The 23,875-nt window shown below is 55.9% G+C and overlaps 1 protein-coding gene across 1 annotated transcript; it reads left to right on the plus strand.

Moving 5' to 3' along the window:
• On the plus strand, positions 1-22,601 carry PLEKHO2 (pleckstrin homology domain containing O2). Its single transcript, XM_068553590.1, has 6 exons — positions 1-126; positions 6,090-6,239; positions 11,149-11,265; positions 15,548-15,652; positions 17,174-17,272; positions 19,620-22,601. Exons 1-6 carry the CDS (start codon positions 115-117, stop codon positions 20,634-20,636), a joined length of 1,500 nt encoding a protein of 499 aa, XP_068409691.1. The 5' UTR covers positions 1-114; the 3' UTR covers positions 20,637-22,601.
• Positions 22,602-23,875: the final 1,274 nt, after the last annotated feature.

Raw genomic sequence — 23,875 nt, forward strand, 5'->3', positions numbered from 1 at the left:
GACAGAACGCACAGAGCCGCCGCCCGGCCGGCGGTGGATGGAGGTAACGGAGACCGCGCGGCGCCGGGAGTGAGCGGCCGAGCGGTCGAGCGGCCGGACCTCAGAGGACTCGTCATGGAAGAGGAGGTGAGGGCCGGGCCAGTCGGGGGACCTGGGCTGGGGTCTTCGAGACCCTCGCGGCGGTTGGGGTCCCTGGCTCAGGCCCTTGTTCCAGCCAGCCCCTCTCCCGCGGGTCTCCAGGCAAAGCCTAGGCAAATGAGATGAGCAGAGGCGGGGGTAGGGATCGCAGACCCATCCTCCTTCATTATTTCTGTCTTCTCTCACCAACTATGGGCATGGTGGTTGTTATTGTTCCCATTGGATTGATGGGGAGACTGAGGCTCTGGTCAGTTTGATGACTTGCTGAAAGTGTCCTAGGTTGCTGGGCTCGAACCCTGTTTACCACTGACTCCCTGTACCGTCCACGTCGGATCCTTAGGGCACACTGTGTGTGTGTGTGTGTGTGTGTGTGTGTGTGTGTTTTGTGGTGGGTCTGTGGGTTCTGGAGTCCCTGTCTCAAGGAATCTTGAGGCTGTGACCCTGTCTGGTGGCCGCAGGACTGGAAAAGTTGCGTTTTCTCCCCTGTTTAAGTACCTGTGAGTCCCCTTTCCCCTGTGAGTCTACCTTCTCCCCTGCTTGGGTGTCAGGCCCTTGTAGGGGCTGATCCCTGCCCCTGCCTTCCCCACATCCCTGGAGGGCTGACTCCCTGGAGGAGCTGGGCAGCTGGACCAGCAATGCCCCTTGAGCCTCCCTCTTCCCCCTCAGGACCCTCTTGGTCTGGGGTGGGGTCAGGCACTCTGTGACCCCTGCCCTTCACTTGCAAACTCAGTTCTCTCAGTAGCCCCCTCATCCAGGCACACTGCCAGCACTTAATGTGTGACTGTGGAATGCATAAACTAGGGAGGGGCCTGCTGTGGCTAGAGGATTTTGCTTCTGGTCCCCCAAGGGGGTCTCAGCTTCTGCCCCTCCCAGACCGAGGGGAGGAGATGTGTCTTTGCCTGGATAAGTGGGGAGGAAAGATGAAACCTTCACTCTTGGGGCAACCTTGGCCAGCTGGGGACCAGGCTGCCTGTGTCCCCATCAGTGCTCCTCTCCCTGCTTCCTGGGACCACTGCCCAGGGGCAGCTGGGGTATCTGTCAGAGTTCCCTCCAGGCCAGGCCCTGCATTTCTGTGGGATGGTAGATAAGTCACTTCCCCTCTAAGCCTGCATTTCCTCTTCTATAAAATATAGGGCCTGGTCTCCTCCCCGGGTCCTGATTGTAGCCCCTTCTCTCAGAGTGGGTGGAAATAGGGGGCAAAGTCAGGCCACTATGATTGGCTGTGGTTTCTTGCTGACAGGGGTGGGGCTTCCCCACCCCTGCTGTGAGGGCTGGGCTGTCTGGCTGTGGCCCCTCTTCTTCTCCCAGGGGATTTGGGACAGGATTACTCCATCTCCTGATCTGCTCTGGCCCCCAATTAAGGGAAGTTCTCCTGGGGCCTCCTGGGCCAATGGCTCGTCTGGAGGTCAGCCCAACCCTGTACACTCTCTGGTCCTGAGTCTCTAACATTGCCACTTACTGACTCCCAGATACCAAAAGCTCCCCGCACATCTGGGCTATCTAAGGTCTTGCCCACCACCTCCCCACACAGCCGGGGGCTCCCTGTTCCCTACCCCGCCCCTCCTGTGACATCCCTCTTTTCCTCTCATTTCTTCTCCCCTTAACTTCCTCTTGTTTCTCCAGGCCTCAGTGCCCATCCTCCTTTCTCTAAAACACCTCTTAGATCTTAGTCATCTGCTCTGCCCCATGACCCCGGGCTGGCCTCATCACCTCACTCCCAAATGGCTGCTTTTAGTCCTCCCCCTGGCTTTGAACTTCCTCCCCATGCCCCAGGAACCCTGATGCCAAGCCCCCTCAGCCTCAGTGACCTCCTCCATGCAATGGGTTGGTAGTCCCCATCAGGCTGAGATTTGGTGCAGAAGTGTAGGTCTGGGCATGGGGCATCTAACCATTTGTGTTCTCAGGGCCTCAGTTTCCCCATCTATAAAATGAGGGAGGTGGGCAGTCCAGAAATGCGATGGTTTATGTGCAAAAGCTTTGAAAGCTTCAGTTATCAGTGTGAGGTATTGTTGCAGCTGGACTCAGGCTTTCCTATCTCCGCCCTGGGGTTCTGCCCCTCTTCCTCTCAGTCATGCCTTTCCCTGGCTTGGCCTCCAGTGGCACCAGGCTGCTCCTTTGCCCTAACACATCTAGAGAGAGGCAGGGCAGTGTCCTGTCCCAGCACTGGTTTTGTGACCTTAAGCTAATCTTCGACCCTTTCTGGCCTGCACTTTCTCATCCTGTAGTGAAGGGGTTGAGAGTATAGGGTCTTTGATACCCTCTGTGCCTTTCCTTCTTCTCTGAGCCAAGATGTGTGTCTCTTTCCCTCCTCACGGTCCTACCAAAACCCTTCCTTCTGCAAGGGCTTCCCAAACTAACCCCAAGTCCTTACCCTACCAGAGAGCCAAGACCGGGGTATCCGTCTGGGTCATTGCTAGAGCCCTCCCAGTGGGCTGGGATCCTCTCAAGCAGGGGATGCCTACCCAACCCCCAGACTGGGGATTTCCCTTATGCAGGGTCTGTGTTGCCCCCATCAGACTGGAAGTTCTCCAGGTCAGAGCCTGTGCTTCCTCTCTCTGATTGCCCCATCACAGGGCTCTGACATGGTAGGTTCTTAGCAGAGTTTGGTCAGGGCATCATGGGGTTTAGTCAAAGGGCAAAGGTCATTATCCTAAGCTCCCTGTGATGTGAGGTGCCAACAAGTTCTCTTCTGCTGGTCTCTGTCTCCCTGTCATGGCCTGTGTTGTGGCTTTCCACATGCTCCTTTCTGTGCACAGTGTTGGGCTGACTGACCTGGTATCTTTTTCCTCTTTTTTTTTTTATTTTTAATGAATGACCCAGAGGCCCTCCCATCTCAGGCAAAGCAGAGCCAGGCTGGTGCCCAGGGGTGTCTCAGGAGCTGCTCGCGGTGGGCGGGGGGGAGGGCCTGAGTGAGGATGGGTGGGAGAAGAGAGAGCGAAACAGGAAGAACAGTGGTCAGCTGGTCAGTAAGAGGAGAGGAGGCCGAGAAACTGGGCTGAGCAGGACAAAACCTCCCCTGTGAGCCCTGCCAAGGGGAGGGCCCGCTTATTAAAACTTACTGGGGCATCTCCGGCCCCCTGGTGGGAGAGTGTCTGAGGGGCAGGGAGAGGGGCTGGTGAAGGATGGCAGGACTCTGACCTCCAGCCAGGCCTGTCTTCTGGTGGCTGTTGCTGTGGCTGATTCTGGCAAGGAGACCCTCCCCTGGGCTTTGGTTCTTGCCACCTCCAGCCCCTCAGCTGTCACTCCCCTCATCCTCAAGTGCCTTCTCTCCTCAGTGCCATCCTGGTACTCCCATCCCTAAAGGCTCTGGACTGGCTTCCCTAGCTAATCCAGTCATGGTATTCACCGGGCACTTCTCCGCTACATGCCGGGAGGATGGTGGTCTGGGTACCAGGTTCCAGCCTGGCCCCCGGGAGCTTCCAGCTGGCAGGAAGTTTTCACGTCTCAGGCTGTGGGTGAGGTGAGTAGGGGAGGTCACAAGTGGAGGGGGAATGTGAGATCCCAGGGGGTCGTGGGTGGGCCTCTGCAAACAGGAGGCGAGCTTGGAGCTCAGAGGTAGATCTGGGCAGCATGCTCCGCAGTCTTGTTTAAGAGACGCCTAGAGTCTGCAGGCCTAGGGGGTGGCCAGCTGCTGTAGTTGCTAATGGAGGGGTGTGACATGGCAGATGTTGAGGTGGGGTTTCCCATTTCCCACTTCTACCCCTCCAGCCCTGGTGGGGGCCAGCATGGAGGGGTCTCTGTGTGGATGAGGCCCCAGCGGGTCACACAGCCCATGGGGCTGAACACAGGGTCTCTGGTGATGGGGGGGGCATTGGGTGCATGGTAGGATGCTAGAGCCTCCCCCTTCTTGTCAAAGGGCCCTGAAGTCCCCTCTTTCCCTGATCAGGGTGGCTCATAACTGGCCTGTCAGCAAGCCTCTCACTTCCTCATTTCTCCATCCAGGAAGACCATTTGGGACCATTCCACTTCTCCATTTCTCTTGCCATCTACAAGTTAGGGAGAGACCCTGAGGGGCACCTCATGTTCCTGGAGCTCCTGGGAGCATTGAGGCCCAGCAGCTAAGCCCAGAAAGGGCTTGTCCTGAATTCTGAACCAGGCCCAGGGATGGGGTTCCAGAGAGCCAGAGAGGATGGCAGTGACAACAGTAACAATAATGACAGCTGCCATTTACTAAGTTTAGGGTATCTTAGGCATTGCTTTGTATGTCGTATCTTTTCATTCAGCAACAAACATTTATTGAGCACCTAGTATGTGCCAGACACTGTCTAGGCATTGGGGATACAGCAGTAATCAAAACAAAAACCCCTGCCCTCACGGAGTTATAATCCTTGCAACTTCTGTTAATATCATCATTTCACAGATGAAGAAACTGAGGCTTAGAGGAACCAAGTGACCTGCCTCTGGTCTGCGTGACTTGGGCTTCAAAGCTCAGACTCCTGACCACTGGAGTATGCAGTTCAGAGGGGGAGGGGGCCATAGTAAGAACCGGACTGGGGATTCCCTGCCATGATGGAGTGCAGGGAGGCCATGCCCTGTCCAGCCCCTGACAGCCCACCACACTTCTGTCTGGACTTGTCCTTCCAAAGGCAGCTGTGGCCACAGGGTATCCCTGGGGAGAGATATGCTCCCTTTAACTGGAGCCCCTTTCTTAAACTTTATGTAAATTATAAAGCAGTCAGAATTAGTCAGTGCTGATTTCCTTCTAGCATCCTGTAGATTCTGACATGCTCTTAGCCCCCCTCTCCTCCACTCTCCCCTTCACACTCACCACTGTGGGTACCAGTCATTGAAGCAAAGTGGTTAGCAAATTGGGTGTATTTTTATTTTCATTTCACAGATATTTCTTGAGCACCCATTATGTGTAAAGGAATGGTACTGGGTTCTGGGGACTAAATGTGAATTCGACCCCATCTGGTAGGCATATACCTGGCGCCCAGCTACTCAAGCAGGTAATCAAGAGGCACAAGATGTCAGTGACTGGCCTGGAGACTCCAGGGTGGCTGCCATGTCCTAGGGAAGGGTTTGAGTTTACCTCCTATACCTGCTTGTGGTCGAAGGCAGCGACCTTGGAGCCCTCGCCAGACAAGGTGGCTACCCTAAAGTCCCGGCCTGGGGCAGGGATTAGGGCAGTGGAACCTCCTGTTTTGGGGTAGGATGCAGGGGCTGCAGAGTGGGCTCTCTAGAAGGGCAGGGGTAGGGAGGAAGATTACCACTCTGCCTGCCTGCCTCCTCCCATCCTTCTGATCCTGCGTGAACGTCCTTTCCTCTGGGAGGCCTTCCTGAGCCACCCTGACCTGAGCCAGGTCCCCCACTGTCCTTTCGCACTCCCTCCTCTTCACTTCCCCTTCACGGATTCCTTCATAGCATTTCATGGTTGTTAATGTATTTATGTCTGGTGTTTATTTGTTCAGCTCCTCCTTCCCCGCATTGCCAGCCCTATGAGGGCAAAGATGCATTATTTTTACTCTTCCCTGCCTACTGCAGCATCCGTGACATTGTAGGTGCTCAGTACAGCGTGTGTTGATGAGGTTGAATGAATACACGGGAGGCAGAATGGTGGAGGGGAGAACATGGGGTCAGAGAGACCCAGTTTGAATTCTGGTTTTGTCCTTCCAGGGGTGTGACTCTGGCGAGTCACCTCCCCTCTCGGAGCTTCAGTCTGCTGTGACATGTGGCTAATGATGCTACCACCTGGGAGGGTAGTCGCATGGGTTAAGTGAGACAGTTTGGGTAAAACATAATACAGTGGTTCAGTATAAGGTGACTGCAGCTGTTATTGTTGTGGCTGCTGTTATTAACTGTTGTTTCTGATATTGGATTGAGAATATCTGCCTCAGGGGTTGTGGGGAAGCTCAAATGGGGTGATATCAGTAGGTATCCAGCAGAGGGACACATCCCTGTGTGGCCTCACGGCAGCAACCCTCACGGCATGTCCGGATGCTATGTTACAGGGCGTGAAGGAGGGGGGCCAGAAGCCTCGGGGAGCGCAGACAGCGGACAAGGCTGGCTGGATCAAGAAGAGCAGCGGGGGCTTCCTGGGCCTCTGGAAAGACCGCTACCTGCTCCTCTGCCAGGCCCAGCTGCTGGTCTACGAGAACGAGGTAAGGAACTGCCTGGTCCTGAGTTTGGGGGTGCCGGGTCAGGGAGCAAAGTGAGGGCAGCCCAGGCCAGAAGAGGATTCCAGAACCCGGACTGGAAGGCCTGCTTCGCTTTTGACCTGCTGTGCAACCTTGGGCGATTGCCTGGTCTTCTCTGGGTCTCTGTGGTACAAGGATGATGCCTCTAGGTGCGAGTGTAGGACTCCTGGATGAGGGGCTCTTTGAAGCATATGTACACAGGGATGTGTGTGTCTCCTCAGCTGTCCACCTACACTGCAGCTCCCTGTCCCGGGGTAGGTTCCACATCTGGGAAGTTTCCAGAAAACTGAAGCTTGCTCCACTCAGTAATGATAGTAGAAATAATACTTGTTGCTCATGCTTGTTTGGAGGTCTTACATACCTCTCAGACGATGCTCACGATAGTCCCTTAAGAGTGGTCATCATGGGGACCTCCCTGGTGGTCCAGTGGTTAAGACTCCGTGCTCCCAATGCAGGGGACCTGGGTTCAATCCCTGGTCAGGGAACTAGACCTCACATGCCGCAACTAAGAGCCCACATGCCGCAACTAAAGATCCTGCACACGGCAACGAAGATCCTGCATGCCTCAACTGAGATCTGGCACAGCCAAATAAATAAATAAAAAAAAAAAAAAAAAAAAAAAGAGTGGTCATCATGTCACATTCTACAGAGGAGCACCCTGAGGCCCAGGGTGCTCAAATCCTGTTCAACATCTCAGTGAATGAAGGTCAGGTCTAGAACCAAAGTCAGGGATCTCTCCATCCAGCTATGCCAGCAAGTAAACTCTAAAACTTATTCTTGGTGGAAGTCCTCTAAAATATGTTGGATATTGTCTGCCCTTCAACAGAAGGTGCTGGCCTAAACGGAGTCTTTCCTTGGTGGCTCAGAGTCACTGATGATCAATCAGGCTGCTCCGTACTGCCAGACTGTACTTTTCAGCTTTGCATTCTCCTCTGACATCAAGCTGCCAGTTGCCGCTTCTGCCGTCCTTGTGCCTCTCACAGTCCTCATATCCTCCCACTTCAGGCTTGTGCCCCTTTTCATTTCAGCAGGCTTGGAACTTGGACAACCCAGGATGTGGAAGTTGTGTGTTAAATAAGTGTCAATAAAGTTCTGCGTGAAGACCCAAGGCGAAAAGGTGGCCTTTACTTGGAGATGCTGTTTATGTGCTGGGGTTGAGGCTCTCAGAGGGCCTGTCCACTGCAACTGGGCTATCACTGTATGACTCTGACACACGGAGTACACGGGGAAGAACTGGCCTGGGGGCAGAGGAAGGGGGATCCTGCCTGTTCCCCATCAGCCTCTGTCAGCATGCCTCAGGCTGTCTTGGCAAATTCATAGTTGTCGCAGACCGACAAAGATCTAGGTGTTCAAAGGAGCTGCCTTTGAGAAGCATCTCACCTTTCCTGACCGAGTCCCCAGGCTCATGGAGTTGGGGTGTCAGAGAAGCAGCCGGAGGAGGCCAAGGGGGTGAATGGTGCAGACAGCCCCCCAGATGTTCTCTACTGCCGCTGTCACCGAATTAGGATGTGCTGTGGCGGCAGCAGGGGGCTATTTTTATAAATAAAGGGGGCTGTCGCAGCTTCCTCCGGTCCCAGCTGCCATAAGAGTTGAGTGACAGGCCCCCCAGCTGTCAGCCCGTCGTCAGGCGCTACCAGACTTGTCCTGGGTCACCTCTCTACATCTGGCCCACGTCTGGGAAGCAGGAAGGATTTCATATCCCCTAAACACAAAAAGTCTAAATCATGCTTTTAAAAAAAAAATCACTATTAAAAACCTCAGGGCAGTTTTAAGAACTTAGCACTCGGGGGTGGGGGAGCTTGGCGCAGGAGAAGGAGTTGAGAAATGCTTACTAGTTCAATTCCTCTTTCTGATGTAAGGAACTAGGCGAGTGCGAATGACTCTTGGCTGTTTCTTTGCTGTCAGTGAGGCTGACGTTCCAAAAATGCTGCCCCCGCCCTGTGTCTGCTGGTTTATCCGATTTTTCTGAGATGCAGAAGGGCCGGATGATTCAGCGTTTCAGGTTGAGAGGAGACCCAGGTCAGGCAGCCGTGGGGAGCCGGGTGGTGGAGATGGAGTGACTTTTGTTTCCAGACAGAGGAGGGTATGTTTGGGCCAGTAGCTGCCTAGTCGGGGGAGGCCTGTGCCCATGGGGTAGGTGAGCCTCTCTCTCTGGGATGGGGTCGGGGGGACGTCCTTTCTGGAGTCTCACTCTGAGTCAGGCATTCAGTTCAGCAAACTTTTCCTCTTGAGGGCTGCCCCTTGTAGGGTGCTGTAGGGGGAACAGAAAGGAGAGCAGACACATGCAGCAGAGGGTAGAGAGAGATGGCTCAGCAGGGAGTTAGGACCATTCTTTCCCATGACAGGGTGTCCCTAGTACCTAGTAAGATGCCTGCAGAAGTGCCCTCTGATGGGGACCCTTAGAGGAGGGAGAGAGCACTGAGGCTTCGGCTCTTGCGGGTGAGCAGGGCAGCTTCCTGGAGCAGGTGGATTTTACCAGCCCTTGTGTTGAGTGCAGGAACCTGGAAGGGACTGGAGACTAAGGATTGGAAAGAGATGCGTGGAGGCAAAAATGGGAAAAGACACCTGTTTGAATCTAGATGGGAAAGATCAGGCCACCCTGGCCACCTGTTCCCCTTTCCCTGAAAGGCTGAAGAGAGAGTAGGTCAGTGGTTACTCACCTTAGCTGTACAATCATCTGCTTTGAAAAATACTGATGTCTGAGCTCTATCCCCCAGGGATCCTGATGTAATTGGTCTGGGATGTTACCTGGGCACTGGGGTTTTTTAAAGCTACCAGGTGCCACCAAGGTTGAGAATCTCTGGTATAGAGCAGAGGTTTGCAAATTTTTGCATAAGGGCTTGTTAAAACTCAGATTGCCAGGCCCATTCCCCCAAGATTATGATTCAGTAGGGATGGGGCTTGAGAATTTGCATTTCTTTTTTTTTTTCCAATTATCCAATTTTTTATTATTAGATTTAACAGACAGAAAATTATATTTCAATAAACTTAACCAGAACAAACGTAACATAGGGGTAAAAAAAAGATTACAAAAACTGTACCATTATTCACTGAACATGTGATTAATTTAAACTACATCTTGACGAAGACCTGTAGGAAATAATGTGCAAACCAGCGCTGGTCCCCAGATACACTTTGCATTAACTTTTTTTTTTTCACACACACACACACACTGTATTTTATTTTTACAAGAGATAAATAAACTGACGCCAAGCATTGTAAATGGATGACCACAACAAAAACAACAATGATTGCAATTACCAAACACGAAACACACTCATACTATGTCATAATATTGACATTCAGTCCAGTAATCCTCCACTGTAATAGCTCCTTTACTTTGCAGTGAAAATTGATTTGTATATTTTTTTCCTCTGAGTCCTTGTGGGATATATATATATTATATATTTTTTTTTATTCAAGAGAATTTGCATTTCTAACAAGTCCTCAGGTGATGCTGCGGCTGCTGGCCCAGGTACCACACCTGGAGGACCACTGGTGCAGAGCAGCCTGCTGCTAGGGCACTGTCCAGCTTCTGGCTCTGGCTGGGAGGAGTGTGGTATGCTACAAAGGGCTCTGGCTTGGGAGTCAGAGGATGGGTGTTTGCGTTTGGCCCTGCTCCTTATATTTGGGTCTGTGCCCAAGGGCAAATCTCTTCGCCTCCAGGTCTCATTCTCTTCCTCTATAAAATGAGACAAATACTGGGGCTCTAGGATTTCAGGGTGCTTGAGGGACTCAGGAGAATTGGGGATGCAAAAGTGCTCGCTAAGTGTCAGGGTTTCTTAGTATATGCGAATTATCATGGAGGGAAATTGGGGCATTTCCTCTGCAAATAATCGAGTCACTGCCTCCCAGATATTCCGCCCCAAACTGTGGAGCACTGAGGCGGTCCCTGGTTGGATGCTCTGCATGATGTCCAACAGCAAGAGTTTGCTTAACTTGCTTGCCAGTCTCCAGGGACTGCATCTACTTCCCTCGAGTCTCCAGGGGGAGAGTGTGCCACACCCAGGAAGCTGTTCCAGCTGGGTGTCCCCTGGAAGTGGAACTAACTGACCACCATTGAGGGAGGAGGGTGTCCCAGACAGCCGGCTGGAGAGGCACCTGGTGGGTAGAGCCCACGAGGAGAAAACACTCAAGGGCCAGGGCTGGCAGGCAGAAAGGCAGCCCAGCCAGCGTCCAGGGGTGGCCGAGAAGAGGCTGGCCGCTGTCCTGGCCACCAGCCTTACTAGTGATGAGGCCTCACGGTGGCAGACTCAGGGGGTACTCTTGAAGGAACCTTTGCCTTCTCCATTGTGCAGGCCATGGAGAGTGGCCTCTCACCCCAAGCCAAGGGTCAGCAGAGGAAGATGCCAAGTGGGGAAGTCAACTCTGGATCACTGTGGTGAAGGCAGGTTGTGTAACCTCAAACAGCCTTATTCACGCTTCTCTCTGTGGCTCTGCCTGGAAGGCCTTTTTTCCCCTCATTTGTGACAACTTGCTCCTCCTTCCAGACCATCTCTTTCACAGGTCTCTGCCTGGCTTCTGGGCCTGCATGGACTCCCAGGCACACTTTCCTAAGCCTTTCTAGCTTCTGCGTTTCCTCCTTTGACCTTAGGCACATTTGAGTCAGCCCTGCTACACACCTTCAGGCTGTGAGCCCCATTTCTCACATGGATGGTGAGCCTTGAGGGCATCCCTCCAACCAGCGTGGACTGAACACCGTCTCCTTGCCAGGGTCTGAATGCTGCATCTTGGTGGTTGATTGGCAGCCCGAGGGCCCCTTCTGACCAAGCAGTGCCCTCACCGAGTGGGATCAGGGTCTGGGGCAGGGCCTGGGTGTTTGAGGGTCTAGGGCATCTAGCTCTCACCATGTCCCCTCTGTCTCCCTCCCCAGGATGAGCAGAAGTGTGTGGAGACAGTGGAGCTGGGCAGCTATGAGAAGTGCCAGGACCTTCGTGCCCTCCTCAAGCGGAAACACCGCTTTATCCTGCTGCGGTCCCCAGGGAACAAGGTAGGGCTAGGCCTGCTGCTGACTGACCTCCCTCCAGGCCAGGGTCTGCTGGGGAAGGTCACCCCTGGGAGGCTCTCTAAGACAGGCTGGGCCCCTGGATGCAAGTCTGCCGGTTCTCTGTTGAATGTGGCTGAGGCTCAGACCCAGGGGCTGCCACAGGTTGGACCCCTGGCTTGCTTTTATCTTGAAGTCGCCCCAGCCCCTGGTTGATAGGAGGCGCATTTAGAGCTCTGCTGAGAGCTCTGCTCCCCCGTCCCCTTCTAGGCCCTGGGGCCTCCTTCCCAGGCTGTAGTTGGAAAGTAGCCTTTGGGAGGTGGGGCCCTTGGCCATCTCCTGTACCCAGGAGGCCCAGGACTGAGGCAAGAAAGCTGGGGATGAGGCCTTCACCCCACCAGGCCTCTGACACCCTGACGTAATCAGGCGGCCACACCCTCTCCTCATCCCAGGCCTTCCTGGGTGGGCCACCTCTCCTACCTTTCATCCTAGGCTCAGTGCTCGGACCTGCAGCCCCCCAGCTTTCCTCCCTTCGCACTGTTCTTTCTTGGCTGAAGCTGGAGGAAGTCTCTTGCCTGAGAGGTTCTTGCCCTGGGACATGCTGTGTGTGTGGATGAGGTTCGCTGTTTGCATCCCACACCTCTGGCAGGGAGTCCGGCTGGGTGTTAACATGTGGTCGAGTTTCACAGATGTCAGGAGGGAGATCAGATTGGAGGCTGGCATTTACAGCGCCTCTCGCCAGCTCAGGCCAATCTGCAGCTGGGCCGTGCCTTGCCCCGACCTCTGCATGTCACGTGGAGCCTCGCAGAGCGGGGCTGAGTCACAGAGGCTGGGGGTTGGAGAGTGGGCCTCATCTGGGCTTGCCCGAAGCCATTCTGTCTCTTTCATAGGTTTAAGGGCCAGGAACCCAGTCCTCTGTGGTCCCCGGAGCTCTGGGCCCTGGAGGAGACCATGATGCTTTACTCACTAACCCTCTGTCCCACTTGGCGGTGGGTGGGGGCAAGGGAGCCACCATGGAGCTCTGACCCTGGGGGTGGCGGTGTGCCAGGGTAGGGGCAGGTTTCATTGACCTCTGATGCTTAGGGCTCTGTGAGGAAGGGGAGAGCCACATTTTGGTCTTTCAGGCCCTGGAGCCCCGACCCTGTCCTGGAGGTCCACTTCCTCTCTCAGTGGCGCTGTATTTGTGTGTGTGTGTATTTGGGAGAGGTGTAGAGTGCGCTATATGTGAAGGTCTGCCTGTGTGCCTGATGGGCGTGTGTGCACCTCTTTATGTGCCGCTGAGTGTTCGCCTGGCCCAGGGGCTGCCTGGGTCTTTGTGTGTCCCTTAGTGAGCTTATGTGGGTGTGAGGTGGAGGGGGCCTTGCTCCTCTGTCCTCTGCCAGCACGGTTCTGTGGGCCACCTCCTTTCGCGGCTCTGAGAATCATCTGGTGGTGGGCCAGGTGGGTCGGGCCCCACGGTGGGGGGGGGGCATCACCTTCCGAGAGGCCTGTTTGTGCAGCTGCATTGTCAGCTGCTTCGGCCAGCACCCTCCCTTTCATCCCTGAATCGTGCCAAGAGTTCAGGTCAGCTCTGGGTGACCCTGGGAGCAGGGCGAGGGTCGGGGAGATGGGGCTGTGGGGTGATTGGTGGGGGCTGCTGGGCAGCGGGAGCGCAGCCCACCCTGGTTCTGGCTCAAGGGCCCCTGACCCTCAGCACCCAGGAGCTCACACAGAGAGTGGGCGCTCTCCAAAGGCCAGATGGTAGACAGCCCCGCCCCCCCCCCCCCCCCCCCCAGCATCCTCTCTCCTTTCCTATCGCCCTGGGTGTTCCCCTCCTCAGGGAGGCTGCAGGCTGGCCGGGAGGTCACATGACCCTGGCTGTCTGGTCCTGAGGCCGCCTTTTTTTCCCTCTAATCAAATAAACAAAGACTCCAGTGTCTTGCGTTCCCCTCTCTCTCCTGCCTCCCTGTCCCCACACCCCTGCCATGAGGTCACAGGCAGACGCTGCCAGGAAGCAGGGTGGCCTCTGCTGGGCCTTGCTGCCCCGCTGGTTTCAGCCAGCTTGGCCCTTTCCTCTTTCCTGCCTCCTCTCTCCCCCTCCTGCTTCTTTCCTCTCTGCCATTTTGTCCTCCCCCCTTTTCCAGCCATGTGTGGGCCTTCTCTGTGTCCAGTCCCGTTAGCTTCTAAACTCCTAGCGGGGCCTGTGCTAGGAAGGGCTTGAGGAGGGACGTGTGCAGCCTTCAGGACACAGGGGTGGGGCAAGAGGAGCAACTTCTTGGTCCTCTATTTGTCCCTATTCGGACCACACTTGTGGGATGCCTGGCTCATTCAGCAGGATTTCAGGGTTCCTTAGGGTGAGGCTGGGTCCCATTTAACCTCGTATTCCCTCTCCTAGGGGAGCCCCTGGGCCAACACCCTCCCCCCAGCCTGCCTAGGTGGGCTGTCAGTGGGAAAGGGTCACAGTTTGGGTTGAGTCCAGTGGTTGTGTTTTTGTCCCATTGAGGCCCTGCATAGTAAAGAGACCTGTGCAGGTCTCATTGCAGGTTGGTGTGACTAGACCCTGTGATCTTGACTCTCAGGCCAGTGCTCTTTCTCTTGCTGCATCTGTTGCTGAGTTCAAGTGTATGCCTCTCAAGCTCTCTGGGATGCTAAGTCCTGCACCAGGCAAGGACCCCACCAACTCAGGGCCTGTGAGCAGGAGAAGTGTAGCTGGGCTCATGGGCTGCCCTGGGCCACCTTACTCGCAGCCCCCATTCAGGGTTGGATGGGCCCTTTCAGAGCCCAGATGCAGCGCTGTCCCTTCCTGAGCCCCTACTGGCCCTGATGGCTGGGCTGAGGCAGTTGCCAAGGTGCCCTGGGGTTTTCGACTTAGCTGCCGATCTGCTGCCAGGATCAAATTTACCCTGGTCATGCAAATGAGCATTTGGCTGTGCCTGGCGTGGGGAGGTGGGTGGGACCAGGGCCCTGTGTGAGGAGAAGGCAGAGGCAGCCAGGAGGAAGTTATATAACAAGGATGCTGAGGGGGCCAGGCGGGCTGCATGTTACATAACTGGGAGAGCAGCAGGAGGGAAGGCGCTATCTTAACACCCGGGCAGGGATGGGCAGCTGGTGACCCGCCCGACAAAGAACTAGGGCATCTTGAGGTCAGAGTGGGCAGCGGCCCCAAAACGGGAACCTTGGGCCAGTTCATTCATTGATTAGCTATTCATTCAGTAACTATTTACTGAGTACCTACTATGTGCCAGGCTGTGGCTTTAGTCATGTTTAATTCCCTCAGCATTGCTTTGTGGTAGGCGGTGTCATCCCTTTTTCCAGATGAGGAAACTAGGACTGTTTTGTCCAGAAGGAGAGAAATGGTGATAATTCCTATTACTGAGCACCCCCTCTGTGCCCACTTCCACGTTTAACACTTTGCTACATCACTGATCTTCATAGCTCCCTGAGGCTCCGAGTCAGCCAGCTGTGAGTGCTGGTCTGTGCAGCTCAGAGGCCCTACTGCTGTGTCCACCATAGGGGCGGCTCCTTGGTTTCTGTGGCCTCACTCCTTCCGCTGTTTCCTGTCTGACTGTGGGGCCTGGCAGGAAGGGGCCTCTCTGAGCTGCCTTCTGATTCTAATGTAGGAGTTCGGAGCTCCTGCCTGAGGTGGGAAGGAACCCATGGGGTGGCGTGGGATGAGGTTGGGTGTGAGGTCAAGTTATGGTATTACTTTAGGCCACCTTGGCCAAGTCCCATCCCATCTGATGAGCCTCTTTTTCCTCATCTATATGATGAGGGGGCTGGAGTTGACCCCCTAATGCCCTTTCTCTCTTGCAGTCTGTGATTCAAGGCCAGAAAGGAGACCCAGGGACTTTTTCACTTGTCCAGGACTGGCTGTGGGGCCCACTGGGCAGCTGCGGGCGGCCCTGGTTCCAGTGGGCCTTCACCAGTGGACACCCCTCATGCCTGTCACCTCTGTCATTGTACTCAGTCTGGTGGAAGTAGACTGGGACTACTCCTACTTTACAGAGAAAACTCAGAGGTCAGGCAGCTGATCTGGGTGAGTCACATGGAGTGAGACCAGATCTGGGCAAGGCTGATTCGAATCCAAATCTCTGGCAGCTGTATACATGGAGAGGGCCCCTTCTCTGCTGGATCTGTCCCCTCCCTTGCTCTGAAGCCCCAGTGTCAGACCTGATGTGGGGGTCACTGTGGTTTGCTCCTGACCAGCTGTGCGGGGGCAGACTTCAATCCAGAGTGGGAAGCTTCCTCAAGACCCCAAATGTGAACCCTTTTAAACATCTACTATCCACCCCACGCATGCCCCTTGCAGGTCAGCGACATCAAGTTCCAGGCACCCAACGGGGAGGAGAAGGAATCCTGGATCAAAGCCCTCAATGAAGGGATCAACCGAGGCAAGAACAAGGCTTTCGACGAGGTGCGATGAGGTCCTGTGGACGGCTCTGGGTCTCCTTTCCCACCATGTGTGTGATCTCAGAGTGGACCCTGCCCCACCCCACCCTGACAACCCCTTGATTATGTCACTGCTACAAACACTGGGGCATCTGTGGTTGTTACCTCGTTTAATCCTCACAACACCCCTCAAAGTAGGTGGTTGTGTTCCCATGTTACAGATGAGGACACTGAGGTGTAAGGAAGTTAAGTAACTTGTTTTAAATTAAAACGTGGGTAAGTGGTGGGGTAGAATTTAACTGGGTGCAGCCATGCATCCTTTCCAACCCAGCCCCAGCCAGAAACAGCAGGAAACAGCAGAGAGGTCTGTGGGTGAGCTGAGAGCCTGACAGCTCACTCTTCAGTTGGGCGGTGAGGTCCAAGCTTGGCTGGCTCTAACCCTGGGCCTCCTTATCTGCCTGCAGTGGCCACCCAGCCCCCTGTGCTGTAGTGGTGACGGCAGCAGGGCCATGATCAGGCTTTGGGCAGGCAGGGTGTCCCAGGGGGCCAGATCTCCTAGGGAGGGTTTATCTTTGACATCATGGATTCATAGCTGTTTGGGCAAAAATGGACTTGGGGGCCACCTAGAGTGACCCCTTGGATTGCAGAAGACTGAGACCCAAGGGGAGTGAATTTTCCCACACAAGTTCCCTCTTAACACCCAGGTTCCCTGCCTCGCAGCCATGGCTCCTGGATCACGTCTTACGTGACTGTGCCATGCTCAGCCCTTCACTTGCTTGGGAAAGTGTCCCCATTTCCGGGGAGAGAGTGTTGGAGGCCACAGGAGCATGGGCTGGGTCTCGGCCCACAGCCTTGGCAGAGCAGGACCAGCTCCTCCACTGCAAAGACCCTCAGGTGGGCCTGAGCCTCCCCTGTGGGCAGAAGAGTCTTAGCCCACCCCCCCACCGCAGGGACAGGCTGCTCCGGGATTCAGAGTCTGGATTTCCCATGTGACTCTTCCTGTGGCTTCCCGGCTACTCCTCACCCTCATTCCTTATCCTTAGAGAGGAGATTGCTGCCCCCCAGACTCCCCGACCCTTGGGGGTGGAGGCCCTGCTCTTTCTTGAGCTATCCCCAGGGGTCCTGGGAGAGTGACTGGGGCCAGGGAAGGTCTTTTCTGGAAGCCAGGTACTAGGGGATCATGGGCTGTCTTCTCCCCGCTCCCCCCAGCTAAGCACAAAAGCAGCCTCAGGGCTGCTTCCATATTGCAGTGGACTGAGGGGTGAGGGCTGAGGGCTGATAGCCCACATTTGGGCAGGAAGACTGAGGCACAGCGAGCAGCTGCAGAGGAGGGAGAGCCTCAGACTGCAGAGAGACGACGCAGGCTGTGTAGAGGCAGGGAGAAAAGCAGGGAGATGCCTCAAAGAGAGGGACAGCTGGGGCACTTGACCCTGTCAAGCAAGGATGCAGGTGCAGACCCCGCCTCTGAGTCTCAGGTTAACGCCCGGGCATTTCCTCCCCTCCTCAAGGCCTGCTGGGGCCTGACGTGGTTCCCTGTCCTTCCCAGGTAAAGGTGGACAAGAGCTGTGCCCTGGAGCATGTGACACGGGGCCGCGTACGTGGGGGTCAGCGGCGCCGGCCCCCTACAAGGGTCCACCTGAAGGAGGTAAGGACTTGGCGCCAGCTTGGGAAGGTTGGGAGTCAGATGAGCCTGGGACCACGGCTCCTTAGGTGGCAGCGGGCTTGGGCCACCTTTTTCCTGAGCACTCTTGGTATCGGGCTGCCTGAGTGGCATGCGCGGTGTCGGTGTGGAGGCGCGTGTGCTGTATGTGCTCAGGGCGTGGGTGCGCCTGCTTCCCGTGTTGAGCCCACGGGCCTTAACCCAAGCTGGTGCTGGAGGGAAACTGAGAGCCTGAGGCTAGTCCCCGCCTCTCAGAGCTCAGCTTCCAGCTGGAGAAGAGACCTGTCCACAGCCTGCTCCAAGCAGCGCTGTCTAATTTTGGTACAGAGGGCGGCTCAGGGAGGCTGAGCAGGAGGGACCACAGAGGACCCACAGACACCTGAGCTGGCCCTTGAAGCATGGGAACGGCTTCAGTGGGCAGACTTGGAGTGAGGGAGGTCCTGGGTGGAGGGAATGGTGCGAGCTTGAGGCCCAGGGCAGGGGAGTTTGAGGTGTGCCTGGTCCCTTTGACTGGGACATGTGTCTGGGAAGGCGGGGTCGGGGGGAGGAAATTGTGGAGGCCTTGAAAGCAGGAGTCGGGGGCAGGATGGATGGGAGGGTGCGTTCCAGGGGTCAGTTGGAGGCCCTGGGTAGGATGGGTCAGGTTGATGGAGGGAAAGGCAGGGGCCCAGGAAATAGAGGCAGGGGTGGGGTCTCTAGGCTCCAGGAGGGGGTGAAAAGGGAGGGGCTGGTGGGAGAGACACTGGGAAGCAACAGCCACCTGGGCTTGTGATTGAATTCAGAACTCGGTGAGGCGGACTGGACAAAGAGGGAGGGTTGTCAGGAGTGCCCCCAAGCCTGGAGACCCGGCGAAGGGAGGCCCTGGACACAGGGAATGTGGGAGAAGTTATGGGCAAGGGGGAGGGGGAAGGGAGGAGCCCTTCGTCAGACCAGTGTTACTGATGGGTGTAGATAGTTGGGGGAGAGATCTTGGAGGCCAGGAAAGAACCTCAGCAAATGCTGCCTTTGGGGAATGGGGGGCAGTAGGGAGCAAAGGAAGAGGAAGCCAGAGAGTGGCACGTCCAGAGAGAAGGGCACAGGACTGGGGGTCATCAGCCGGGTTGGCAGCCACAAGTCACGAGGCAGGACTGAGGAAAAGGCAGATGGTGACGTTTACAGCATATTTTCTCAGAGAAGGAGTCAGCTTAGGGCTGTCATGGGGTGCAGAGCTGGGGGTGCTGGAGAGAAGGAGATAGACCATGGTGGGGAAAGAGGGAGACAGAAAGGGGCCAAGGTCATTGGAGGGTTTGCTGGTGAGATGAGATAGCCTGTTCATGTCTGTCAGCTGAGGGAGAAAAGCTTGCAGAGGGAGTGACTGAAGTAGCCAGAGAGGAAAGGCATGTCTGAGGGAGGAGGCCTAGGAGGTGTGGGGCAGGCCAGCCTTGGAGAGGGGAACCCTCTGAGAAGAATTCAGGGAGGGACTCGTGTCCAGTGACTGAGAGCATGTGTAGGCCAGGTCACCCTGTGTGTGTAAAAGGGAGTGAGGGACCTTGAGGGACCTTGGGAAGGGCCTCCTGCCCAGCCCCGCTCCAGGCTCTCTGAGGCTCCCTGGGAGTTGTCCCCATGACTGTGGGGCTGCTGGGTGTCCCTGTGGGCCCCTGGGGCCAGGTGGGGACAGCTGCCTGCTGGGTGCAGCTGTTCTCCTCTGGCACTCAGCTGTGGTCTGGGGCTGCCCGTGTCTGGGGCCACATGTGACAGCACGAGGAGAGTGGGCACCGGCTGCTGAGCAGCTGGGCAGGCGAAGGCTGGAGAGCTCTGGCCCGGAGGGCTGGCAGACCTGACGGAGGTCTGCAGGGCGAGTGAGCTCAGGATGATGCAGGAGACCCATCTGTGAGTTCTGGTCCTGTCGCCTGCTGACTGTGGGGACCCTGTGTGGGTGGTTGCAGAGAAGGGACCCTCCCAAGGCCTACAGCCAGGTACGGGCCCGAAAACAGGGCTGGAACTATGTCCCCTGCCACCCAGGCCAGCACAATTGCCATTCAAAAGAGCGGCCTATCACACAGGCTGGAAGAAGCCAGGCTGGGGTGCTGAGAGGACACCCTAGCTCTGGCTTCCTGGCCTGTGATTTCAAAACCAGGAACTCTGTGTAAGTGAGAGAGAGGAGAGGATTCATCAGAGAGTCACTTTAGCTTCTAATCAGGTGGCTTTGGAAACCAGAGCAGAGCGCATGGAGAGTAGGGGGCCAGGGGTCTGGGCAGCCTGGATGGGAGGGCTTGAATACCTTGTAGGTGGGCACACCTGACCCAGTGGCTGGTCATCCAAGTTGATGCCCATATCCTGCCCCTCCACCCAGGTAGCCAGTGCAGCATCCGATGGGCTTTCGCGCCTGGACCTTGATGTTCCTGACAGCGGGCTGCCAGTGCTTGCCCCCAGCAATGACGTCAGTGCAGCCCAGCCCCGGGAGACACCCCGGCCGCCCATGCCTCCTACCAAGCCTTCCGCAGCGCCTGAGACGACCAGTCTTGGTGACGGAGTGGAGACCCCTGTAGGGGAGAGAGCTTCCACCCCTGTCCCAGCAAGCTCTGAGGCCCACCCTGAAAGCCGAGAAGACTCAGAGACTCCAGTGGGGGAGGACAGGGGCTCTGAGCAGCCCCCCAGCAGGGTCCTGCCTGACAAACTGAAGGTGAGCTGGGAGAGCCCCAGCCCTGAGGAGCCCCCTGACCCTGAGAGTACAGAACCGCCCCAGGTGCCCGATTCTGGGACTTCCAAGGCCGTGCCTAGGGAGGGTGGGAAGCCCCCTACACCCCCACCCAAGATCTTATCGGAGAAACTGAGAGCCTCCATGAGTGGCATGCAGGCTTCTGGGCCAGCCCAGAGTCCTGGGGCCTCTGAGACCTCTGCCCAAGGCCCAGCACAGGTCTCGGTGAATGGTATGGATGACAGCCCTGAGCCCATCAAGCCATCCCAGGACGCAGGCACCCCAGGAACTCCCCCAAAGGATGCAACAACGTCCACAGCCCTGCCCCGCTGGGACCTGCAGCCTCAGTTCCATCCCCGCTGCTCCTCCCTGGGGGACCTGCTCGGGGAAGGCCCCCGACGTCCACGACAGCCTGGGGAACAGCTGTATCGGGCCCAGCTGGAGGTGAAGGTGGCCTCGGAACAGACGGAGAAACTGTTGAACAAGGTGCTGGGCAGTGAGCCGGCTGCTGGGAATGCCGAGGCGTTGCTCAGCCAGGCTGTGGAGCAGCTGAGGCAGGCCACCCAGGTCCTGCAGGAGATCAGAGATCTGGGCGAGCTGAGCCAGGAAGCACCTGGGCTCCGGGAGAAGCGGAAGGAGCTGGTGACCCTCTACAGGAGAAGCGCACCCTAGGGCCTGCCGGGCCAGAGCATGGTCCCTCCTGGCCGGCTCAGTCCATCGGAGCCCAGCCCTGCCGAGAAATGTGCTTCTTTCCAGGCTGTAGAAGGGCCATCAGGCATGTCAGGGTTTGGCCAGGACCTGCAGAGACTCCTGGGATCCTTCTCGCCCTGCCTTGGCCAGAGGTGCCAGGTGCCACCCAGGGCTGCTGTCTGGCCGGGCCTCCGGCTCTGGGCTTGGGCTGGGAGCACACATGCGGTACCTCTGTGCTGGCGTGATCGTTCCGAACAGCCCCAGGGCCCTGGCATAGCGCTCGGGTTTTTGAGGGCGGTGTCATCTCTGCTTTGCGCCCTCAATAGTTTACATTCCTGACTTCTGAATAGAGCACAGCTGAGCCCCCCTGCTGCCTCCATGTCCAGATGTTCCCAGGCAGAGGCAGCTTCAAGCCATAAGCAACCCTCCCCACCCCCCTATTCCTAGTAGCTGCAGGGGCCTTGGGTCTAGACTAGAGGTTTGTCCTTCAGCTGAGTGAGACCTGGAACCCAGCTAGGGCCTCTGAAGGCAGGTGGGAGGCATCTGTGTGAGAAAGCCATTAGCTGTGGGCCCCCTCCCTGGGCCTGTTTCCTATTCTGCAGGCCTTCCCCTCTGGTGAGCCGTGATTGGAGGACTCCAGGGTGGAGGAGGAACTCGAAGGGTCTCTAGTCTAGTCCCTGCCCCTGGACCCGCTTGTGTCCAGCCTTGCACATTCCTGTACAGGTGAACCCGATGTCGACATCAGAACATCCTGTATGTAATTCATTATAAATCAACCTTCAGAAGAGAAGCTGCCCCAACTTCTGTGCCTCCCACATGGGATTTATAGCTGGGTCTCTGTGGTTGCTTCTCAACCCAAACAGGTCCAATATCCCAGTTATTTCTTCGAATGCCGATGGGAGTGTGTTGGGACCTGAACCCACTTCCCTCTCCCCTTTCCCCTCACCCCTCTGGCTCAGGCTAGAGGGACTGCTCCTCCTGAACCTCCTTGTGGAAGGAGCATTAGCTCCTTCCCTTTCCTGGTCCGTGCCTGCACCCTGGGCCTCTCCCGAGCCCCTTCCCGCCATCGTCTCTGGCTCCAGGAGCACATCCAGTCTCCATCCTGCTTCAGCGGCCGGACTGAGGGCAGTCTATAGGTGCAGAGGCCCTGAGGGCCACAGCCACTCTCCCTGGGGCCTGTGGGAGTAGGCGCAGCTTCTGACAGGCCTGCTCAGGGGTTTCTGCAAGTGCACTTTTGTTTACTGAAAGAGAAGGAGGGTCACAGCTGCGTGCCTGGCCTTCCTGCCCACTGCCTCACCCCCAGCCACCAGTCATGCCCTCTGAGGCCCACCGGCACAGGTCACTGTCTTCTTTACTTCTCCTTGGTTCTTGAGGGCAGTGTCCAGGGATCGGGAGGGGCACGTGTCCACTCTGCGGCCTGTACTGGGCAGGGATGGAGGCAAGCAGCAAGGTCATGGCTCGTGAGCCTGCCTTGGCCTCCCTAAGCCACACTCCTTGAACAGACTAGGCTCCCACGCCACAGTCTGCCTGTCTCTCCATCTGTCTCCAGTATGAGAGCAAGAATGTCGCCAGGGGCCCACAGTCACGTGGCCCCCTGCAGTCTTCCTTTGGGGAACAGCCTTGCTCCACCAGCAGCCTGGGCCGGCTGGAGCATTAGCCAAGTCGCCTCCTTCCTGGGACTAGAGCCTCAGTTTCCTCCTCTGGTAAGTGACCAGGCTGAGCAAGTAGCTCTGGGATCACCTTAGTGGCCTAATGCCATTGGTTTCTGTGGGGTTCCTGTGCCTTGGCAGCCTGGACCCGAGGGGGAAGCCAGCTTCCAGGGGAGGGGAGAGGATCGGGAATTCACAGGGGCTGCCTGGCCTGCCTCCTTGAGGAGGGTGGCATTCCATGCCTTCTGCTTATGAAGCGCCTTTCTTGAAGTTTGGCAATAAATCCCTTTTCGTGGAACTTCGCTGCCACAAGCCTGTTTGTTGGCGTGGGGACCAGCTCCAGGGCCTCATGGAAGCGGAGGGTAGGTGGTGGTTGACCAGGGCATCACCTTTCCTCCAAGCTCTTTTCGAGGGCCCACTTCTCATAGGCCAGGCTGGGGGCCTCGCCCTCCCTCAGTGCTCCACCTTCGCTAAACTTGGCCAGGCGCTCCAGTCTCACCCCCTGCCCTCAACACGTTTCTACAGCCCGGAGGCTAAGTGTCATAGGGAACAATGCTTTTCAGTTTTTAAAAACTTCATTTGGAAATAATTTCAAACACAGAGAAAAGTTGTGAGAGTAAGTATAGGACAGAGAACACGCATATACTCTACTCAGATTGACCTGTTGGCTTGTCTTTCGAGTGCCTTCTCTGTAATGTACACACATTTTTTTTTTTCTGAGTCTTTGGAGAGTTAGTTGTCATGGCCCCTTTCCCCTAAATACTTCAGTGTGTATATCCGAAAAATAAGTATATTCTCTCATTAATCGTAGTGCAGGTATCAACTTCAGTAAACTTAACACCGATAGAATACTTGCTGTTCATACTCTGATTTTGTCGTTAGACCCAATAATATCCTTTAATCACATGTTGCCTCCAGTGTAGGGTTGAATATTACATACATGTCTCTTCAAGTCTCCTTTAATCTGAAATGTTTCCACAGCCTTTATCTTTCATGATTTGGGTATTTTTGAAGAATACAGTCCTCCCCAGCTTTTTAATAGAATATTGTTCATTTGGGGTTGGTCTGCGGTTACTTCATAATTAGATCAAGGTTATAGAGTCTCAGCCAGAGAACTGCATAGGCGATACTACGTCCTTCTCAGGCAATCACATCTGGAAACACAACCTCCATCCGACTTTTACTGGTGATGTTTATTTTGATCAGCCAGTCAAAGTGTCTGATTTTTCTGTTGTATGGTTACATATTTTTCTCATGTAACTAACAAGCAATCTGGGAGACTTTTTATTAAAGACCATGCACAACTATGCTGCACTTCATCAAAATTTCCCCTTAGATCTAATCTCCATTGATGATGCTTGCCTGAACAGGTGTTTCCTATGATGGTTCAAAATGATTCCAGCTGTCATTTTAACCTCAGAGCCTGGTCCTGGTTGGGGTGATCCTGGGCCCCGCCTTATGCCTGTGGTACCCCTAATACATCTCCGCAGGACCCCAGGGCTTTGCTGAGTGCTCTTTGGAAGCCCCTGGGCCAGTAGACAGAGCTCCAAGTCAAGCTACCAAGTCAAGTCA

Source organism: Eschrichtius robustus, chromosome 1 (assembly GCF_028021215.1).
Source record: "Eschrichtius robustus isolate mEscRob2 chromosome 1, mEscRob2.pri, whole genome shotgun sequence".
Classification (NCBI taxonomy): domain Eukaryota; kingdom Metazoa; phylum Chordata; class Mammalia; order Artiodactyla; family Eschrichtiidae; genus Eschrichtius; species Eschrichtius robustus.

Coding starts and splice junctions, on each gene's coding strand:
- PLEKHO2 (XM_068553590.1), top strand. Junction 6,240..11,148: donor TGCTGGTCTACGAGAACGAG/GTAAGGAACTGC, acceptor CTCCCTCCCCAG/GATGAGCAGAAGTGTGTGGA. Junction 15,653..17,173: donor AGAACAAGGCTTTCGACGAG/GTGCGATGAGGT, acceptor TGTCCTTCCCAG/GTAAAGGTGGACAAGAGCTG.